Source organism: Nelusetta ayraudi, unplaced genomic scaffold (genome assembly GCF_046127955.1).
Source record: "Nelusetta ayraudi isolate G7.1 ecotype Tasmania unplaced genomic scaffold, CSIRO-AGI_Nayr_v1 ptg000005l, whole genome shotgun sequence".
In the NCBI taxonomy this organism is placed as follows: domain Eukaryota; kingdom Metazoa; phylum Chordata; class Actinopteri; order Tetraodontiformes; family Monacanthidae; genus Nelusetta; species Nelusetta ayraudi.
Genome location: NW_027466055.1, coordinates 1459119 through 1467109, shown reverse-complemented (window position 1 = coordinate 1467109; position 7991 = coordinate 1459119). Strand labels below are relative to the sequence as shown.

Below are 7991 nucleotides of genomic sequence, written 5' to 3'. Positions count from 1 at the left end.
ACTCTTAGCACTTTTGGTGTATAACTTAAACATTCACAAATACATTTCAGTAATAAAACTTTGACAAAATCTTTAACTGTAGAATCTTTAGTATTGGCACAAAAGCGGCAATGAGGCATAGTAACACTGACTTGTCAGTTTAGCTGTATGTGATTCGAGTTTCTCCAGAACATGTCAGATGTCTCAGATCAGCCGATCACACAGACACCATTCCATCGTTATCTGAACCAATAACAAGCCTTCTGTTGAACCAACATTTTATCATGTAGAAGTAAGATGTTCTGGAATACAACATGACCATCCGCTTACAAACTCCAAGCATTGCAGGATTCCTCTCGAAGAAACGGGGCCTAACATTAAACCATGACTTCCTTGAAGCGTAGTTTTAAAATATTTGTAACCAACAATCAGCATGGAGCACTTTCATAACTCGCAACGGTAAATATCAGTTGTTGAAATTTTGGATTGAGAAGTTGCTGTGGCACTGGTAGTTCAATGGCTATTAAAATTGGATTATTGTGGCCTTCAACTTTCCAATACGACGTGTGAAGATGTGTTGATCCTCGTCAGCCGCACCTCCTCGTCACCCCCAATCACCATCTCCTCCTCCTCCTCCTCCTCCTCCTCTTCCTCCTCCTCATCTCCCTCAACCCTCTCGACAGTCCACAAAGTTCCCTTTTATCCAGTAGCAGATTTGGGCGTATTTGAGAGGCGTGATCCTCACAGCCACGTTAAAGTCCTGAGATGCCCCATGTCGCTCCACCCACTGGTGCCCCGAAAAGACGCCGATGACCTTCCTCTCCCAGCGCTTGCGACGCCCGTCCCACATGCGGGCGTAGACTCCTGAGCCGCTGGCGCCGGGCTGCGCATCGCAGTGCTGGTACAGCAGGTCGGACGTTTCCTCGCCGGCCGGACAGAAGCGATAGACCAGCTGACCGGGACGATCGTTGTCGAATCCTGAGAAGTGGACTCGTCGGCCAGGCAGCCGCTGAGCAGCGGGGCTGATTCCCAACTTCATGTGGCGCCGTTTGTGGGGTTTCTTGAGCTCAAGCAAAGCGTAGTCGTAGTCCATCCCAATGTCGTTTGCGTTGCCCTTCATCCACCCTTTGGGCACGTGGGTGCGTTTGGCTCGGATCCACTGGAATTTCATCCTGGTGCTGGTCGCTGGGGCGTAGGGGAGAGGAGCACCTTCAACGTGGTTGGTGAAATTGGAGGAAGACGGTCGTGTGTCACGCTGCTTTGGTTTCAGAAAGCCCACTCGAAGCCTCTGTGCTCCTTTGACATAATTTTTGCCATCATGGACGCAGTGTGCGGCCGTGAGAACGTGGCGGTCTCCCACCAGTGTACCAGAGCAACCCGTGGACAGTTTGACCGACACTGAGAACGGGTATTTCAGGAGGAAGTCTTGGCCAGCGATGCTAAAGCGGTCATCGTGGCCAAAGATCTGCCTTTTTCTTCTGACATGGGACGACTCAGGCTCTGCAGGGGACCCTGAGGCCGGACTGCTGTTTGGTCTGGGGCTGTAGCCGTAGATTCCAATGGCGGTTTCTGTTAGTTGACCGTTAGAGTGGAGCGTCTCGTAGGCCAGAAGTTGTCGCAGGTCCGAGTAACTGGGTTGAGGGGCTCGTTTGTGACATTCTGGGTCACAGGAGGAGCCGACATCCAGACGTGCTAAAGCCAGGAAGTGCGGAGCGGGTTGAGTCTCGGTCCGTTCTGGAAGGACCACAGGAACACGTTGAAGGACCCACTGGGGACGGGAGGAGGACGGAAAAACAGGGGAAAGGTAAATCAGAAATAGGACGAAGGTCAACCTGTGGATGGAGAGAGGGAAAAATCAGAACATCTGTTGTGCAGTGAAACAGAAATGTCTGGAGAACCTTCTGCACTCATTGCTTGATTTCCCTGCTCCAATATGTTCAGGGTGGCCGATGTGACTGATTAAAGAATGTGATTCGTTGACTCGCTTCACGCATTTGCAGACCAAACATTCCACAGGATCCCAATGGGGTTTTAAACATGTTAAATATGGCCGGATATCTGTGTTCATCTTAAGCACAAAAAACATTCTTCTTCCTAAAACAACCATCATGGATTTGCATCATATGCATGGGAGCAGAAGGAGAATATTCAAACTCTTGACAATTTTATCTGCCCTGGAATTTGGCAGCAGCACAATGTTTATGAGGCTAGAAATACATCAGACAGAGAGGGCAGAGATCGGGCCCAGCTAAATTTTGATGGAAATTTTTCCCAAGAGGCTTTAGAACTGGACTTTGATCGCTCAAAGAGTTTGGTTGCTTTGAATCTTTGTCAAGGAAACAAAATGAAAACAAATGTCTAGTAAATATTTTTCAGCACGTCCACCCACTTTAGCTTGTGAGGCCAGGAATGGAATGGATTTGACTTATCAGCAGGAGTCATAGAAAATGATTGATGGCGTAAAATCCCTCACCAGATGACTATTCAGTCCTTGACTGTATGTAAACTTGTAGCTCAATATAAGGTACAAACGCATCCGTGTCATTGAATTTTAAGGCGCCTTACTTTATAACAACATTTCATTTTTTTTTTTTTTTGTTAGTAAGATCCACAATCCACCAACTCCCTTTTCATTGTGATTGGCTATCGCTCTGTACCTGACATTTGCATCTCAACCTAACCGCGATGGAACTTTATTACCTCTTCTTCGTTTTGTTTTGTTTTTTTTGTGTTTAAATCTTCTCACCAAAAATCTCTGTCCGACTTACCGCGGGAGCGCAGCCTGGCGGCGCATGTCTTCTGCAGGTGAGCGGGTCTTTGGAAGCAGGGGGAACTCCTCCAAACGCGCCGCGGGAGTTGTACACGATGCCGCTGTTAATAGAAGAAGAGGCTTCTTTCTCAGGATTTGGTGACCCTCGCGTCCACCGAAGTCACGACTGTGTGGAGTGATCCGAGGTTTGGTGGCCGAGCGGTGGCTGGTCGATCATTGTGCGCCGCTGGAGGAGCTGCTCCGCTGTCTGTCTGTCTGTCTGTCTGTCTGCTGCGCCGGAGCTGCGGAGCTGAGCTCACACTGACACATCTGCGTCTCAGGCTGACGACAACCAGCACGGTCATGTGATCCCGGCGGTCATTGCTGCCGCTTCATAATAATAATAATAATAATAATAATAATAATAATAATAATAATAATGATAACCCCACCACAACATGGAGATCTCAAGCGGCGTCATATCGAGAAGAGTCGACATCATTGTATATATTTATGTATGTATAACAACACAAATAATTGACTTTATCATGCATGTAAGAGTTTTTATTCAACAAAAGCAACTTCATCCTAATTTTCTGCTTTTTCTTTTTTTTTTCTTTCTCTAAACAATTTGACAAGACTTCAAAGATAATCAAGAAGTTGTTAGTTAAAAACGGACACACACACACACACACACACACACACACACACACACACACACACACACACACACACACACACACACACACACACACACATACAGCCACCAGAAAACCAGCAGCACCATCACTGATCTGCAACAACCGAAAGAAATAAATCAGCAAAGAAACCACGGAAACAAGTGAATTAACTGAAAGTAATGTAACTACTGGGCGAATCAACTCAATTCAAACAAAATATATATTAAAAAAAAAATACAAAATGAAAAAATATTCCGTCTCCTCCTCCGTCCAATCATAACGCACCATTTTCACTTGAAGTGAACTGGTCATGTGGCCCCGTATTTCACGTCTGCTGGCGTGTAAATGCAAAAAAAAAAAAAAAAAGTGTTTCCATGACACTTTTGCAATATACCTCTATATCAATATGTCTTTACGTCGATACGTCCATGACCAGTTTTTTATTCTGATATTTAGGTTTTGCACAATTCTAGGGGTCATGGAACCGAGACTGAGACAGGCATACTCTTAAAAATGTCTCAAAAATAAATCAATAAACGTGCTAGTTGTTATTGTTGCTGCTGGGGTGTAGTTGAGGAAATGCTTGAGCTGTGGGCAACTTTATGATCTGTGATTTGGGAGCTTGTGTTGACAAAGGGTCCCATTTTCCTCAACACCACATGACTGGAAGTTTGGCCGCAACAATAGCTCCGACACGTTAATGGCCCTCTGAGAGAGCTGCCGTGTGTGGCCACCCGAGTTGTATCTACGGGCTACCATCTCCACAATAAAAAGCTCCCACTGTGTGTTTTAGTTAGGGGGCAGAGCCAACAGTATGTGGTTACAACAGGCCAGCAGTTCAGCTTTAGCTCCAAGAGGTCCAAAGGTTATGGTACTAAACTGCAACAAATGTCATTCACATGCGCTATCATATCTTTGCCAAAGATTATCAAGCTTGATAATGCCAGCTGAGGCATGGAGAGGCGTTAACTTTACTTAACTGCTCTTCAACATTCTCACTTTGTGCTTTGTGTTAATTTGCCCAATCTTGCAGAAAGAAGTTTCCCTAAATATTGCAGCCAAGCTTATTAGTCATATTAGCTGCATGTCTAATCCAGCTTGATCTTGAATAAAAGGGCCTTTTTCAGATTTCAGTGTAGGCCTGTGTAACCCTTGGCTGCTCGTGGTTTTGTCAGTGATAGTCTGATCATAGCTACTTTGAAGAGGTTTCAAAATAAGTAATAAGTCCCAGTTCACGTGGGGATAAAGTGAAGACAACAACTCAAATAAGAAAACTGATTTTGATTTTGAATCCTATGTAAAAGAAATTGCCTGAGTGTAAAGAGTTTAATATCCAAAATATGCCAATTGAGGAGTATTTTATTTCCAAGCAATCAAAGAGAAAAATATAACAACTATTCTTAACAGCAAACAACATCAAAATGCAGATTTATACAAGGAATTTTGTACCTCCATCCTCCATCCTTTAGTAAACCAGGCCCTAAGAATGAAGAATGGGAAATTTCCAGTTCAGGCTAGTTGTGGGTTGCACAAGTAGAGGCTGGTAAAAGAAATAATGAGAAAACAGATTAATCACCAACCTCAAACAGTCTGCAAAGGATATGGGGCTTAAGCACACAGTCGGAGCAAAAGTATTAACATGCTATGATACTCAAGTGCAGCATTGGGTTTAAAGAGTAGGAGGGGCTGTCAAGGAGATGGACAGGAGGTTATTATGTTCTCTAACACAAGGCACTAAAAGTTACATATTCAGTGGGTTTGGCAAAAGTTTTGTTGTCTTCCTTTGTGCTTTGCCTTGAGCTTTCAAAGTTGGCTCAGATTTCCCCTTTGATTTCACAGCCAGTAACTTCTCAAAAGTCGTTATCACATTTTGCCAAACAGCTGTTTCAGGGCCTCCTAGGATGTCAGAGAGAAGAAGTCCAGCATGGGAGAGATGATTGAAATTAAAGACTGAGAGGCACTGACACGGGACAACAGGAAGAAGGGCAGACAGACGGAGAGAGACCCACAGAAACATGAGTAGGTGAGAACGTTCAAACATGTGAGAGTCTTCCTGCACGTTTTGTCTTGTCGGTGACCAGAGGACGGAGGAGGAGAGTTGGAGGGATGGAACCACCAGCATGAACAGTACTCTTGGGAATGCGGGTTCCCTTGACTACAGCAAAATAGCAAAACAAACCGACGCTCGAATGATTGAAAACAAATAGAAATGTTTGTTAATTAGCATCCAGTCCGGGGAAAAAAGGGGGATTTCTTCCACTTGGAGGCAAAATAAGATGCTTTCTTTTCAAATGACCATACATTTTAATTTTAACTTCAATTCCTTGTGTCCCAGATGTGTGCCAATGTATGCATGCTACCATAAACAAAAAGTAGGAATGTCAATAATGTAATAATATCTAAACGTCGCGGGACTCTGTCAACACCTTCAGAAATGTTTGGTTGTTAAAACAACTATCAAGTAAAACGTCTGACTAGTTCTCATAGTTAAGATTATGTTTATTTTTACACCTCCATCAGCTTTCATTTCATTTTTCTATTTCAGCGTCACCGGCATTTAGGGTCACGGGGGGGGGGGGGGGGGGGGGGGGGGGGGTTGTGGAATACATCCCAGCTGTGTTTGGGCCAAGGTGGGGTTACACCCCGGACAAGTCGACCAAATAGACAAACAACCATTAGCACTTGCACACACTCAGCCAATTTATAGTTACCAATTACCACTTCATATGCATGTCTTTGGACTGGAGGAGGAAACCCGGAGTACTGCGCGAGAACCCACACAGTAACACAAGGAGGACATGCAAACTCCACACAGACAGGCGACACACTCGGGGATCAGATCAGTGTTATCCTTGTTAAACCTCTTCAAGCCTGGTAAACAGAGCATGTCTTGACACTAGACTAAAAATCTAGACTTAACTGCGTTAACTAAACCAACATCACTATGGGAAAATATTGCGACAAATTATTATCTAGTAAAATCACAATACATTTAGTATTGTCCCAAGCAAAAGCACAGCGCACTTACAATACAAAAGTACAACAATGACCATCACACAACCAGAACGTATTGCTTGTTGCTTAAAGATGTTCTTGGTTTTAGTTTTGACATGCCAACCTGCCTGTGTAAGTATAGTACAATTCCACATGAATTAGACTCTTTCCTGCGGTCAGAGTGACATGTTGACGTCGATAAGATAAGAAAAACAAATCTGTTTCAGAACAATAACAATGAACTTTAGAGACGCATTAAGCACTCAGGTGGGTTTTGCGGTCAGTCGTGTCTAAACGCGAGAAGCAAGTCAAGTTGAAAAGAGGCTTTAATGGTACAGCAAGTTGAACCCAGGGAGAGATGAAGTTGAAGAAGAAGGTCTCATGTGTCCTGATGTTCTGAGGAATGGGTGGGATGTTGGGCTGTTCAGAGCGGTGTTTGAAGCCAACAGGTCCACCCTGTCTTCTGGCTAAGGTGGTGAACTTTAATCAGTTGCAGGAAACCTTGGACAGAATGCCAACATTTCTTTCCCCCTAATGTTTGCACATCTTGATGCCAACTCACAGCAGGGTTTTTAGTGCTTCAGCATATATAAAAAAAAAAATCAATTTGAGTTGTGACACAGATTTGCAACATTAAATCCTTTGCACACTCTTGTCTTGCTTGTATTAGCATGGGCAAGTGTTTATGGGCAGTAATGAGTTTCCAAATCCATTTTCACTCTGCATGCCAGTCACCATCTACAAATGGAAAAAAAGCATCCTTCCTACAATGGTAAATGATGGAAAAAATATGTATTGTTATTAAAAAAGGCACATGAGATATTGCAGCAGGGTGCGGTGAGACGGCTCCATTCTGCTCTGCAGCCATGCATGAGTCCCCGCTCTTGATGCAACACTTTTGTTGGCTCTTCCTCACCGTCTTGCTAGTGGGAGCGGCGCACAATGAAATCATGACATACTAACGTATCTGCCAGAAGCTCGGACATCTTCAGCATGGCTCGATCGAAGCGGGCTTCCAGCGTTGGCACCAGACCCACTTTGTGCCCACTGAACTAATTTCTCAGAGGAAATAGCCAGAGTCACAGCGAGGCCACTTGTGGATGTAAATGTCAGAAAGAATAATGAGTGCCAGTGAATGATGTGAAAGAGGGAAGGTTTTGTTTGGAAAGGAGCGGCCCTCTGCGAGCTCTTACCACTCTTTGCCATGAGTGTGCCCAAGTCTGTGACTCACCTGTGAAATTCTGTTTGGGCTAAACACCTGCAGTGCCATGCATGCAATGTCATTATCTAATGAGGAGGTCAATGGCATATGTGAACTCATAGAACACGAGAGACAAGAAGAGTGCGGTGGCGTCAGCAGATCCAAGGAGAGAATGTGGGTCAGTATTTTTTGGAAGGGTGGCTCACTGTGTGTCTCAACGCCCTTCAAGTATCTCATCCAGCGCTCTGTCCTCCCAACCTGGAGGTCTTTCACCTCCTTCCATCCTCAGTTCCGGACAGAGGTTTTGTGTCGCCACACAGCTGTTTGTTTGTATAATGGTGTACTGGTGGTGAAAAATGCAGAGGGTTTTCACTTTAGTTTAGAAACT

At 44.5% G+C, this 7991-nt stretch overlaps 1 protein-coding gene across 1 annotated transcript; it reads right to left on the bottom strand.

Moving 5' to 3' along the window:
* Window positions 1-634: 634 nt before the first annotated feature.
* Window positions 635-3055, bottom strand: LOC142902608 (serine protease 23-like). The gene is made up of 2 exons (XM_076047831.1): window positions 2748-3055; window positions 635-1811 (listed from the first exon to the last, which is right to left on the bottom strand). Exons 1-2 carry the CDS (start codon window positions 2771-2773, stop codon window positions 647-649), a joined length of 1191 nt encoding a protein of 396 aa, XP_075903946.1. The 5' UTR covers window positions 2774-3055; the 3' UTR covers window positions 635-646.
* Between the last annotated feature and the right edge of the window lie 4936 nt (window positions 3056-7991).

Bases quoted from the DNA above. Each gene is read 5' to 3' on its own strand.
- LOC142902608 (XM_076047831.1), bottom strand. From the start codon at position 2,773: ATGCGCCGCCAGGCTGCGCTCCCGCG. The intron at 1,812-2,747 runs GTAAGTCGGACA...CTCCATCCACAG, and splicing joins CGCCAGGCTGCGCTCCCGCG to GTTGACCTTCGTCCTATTTC.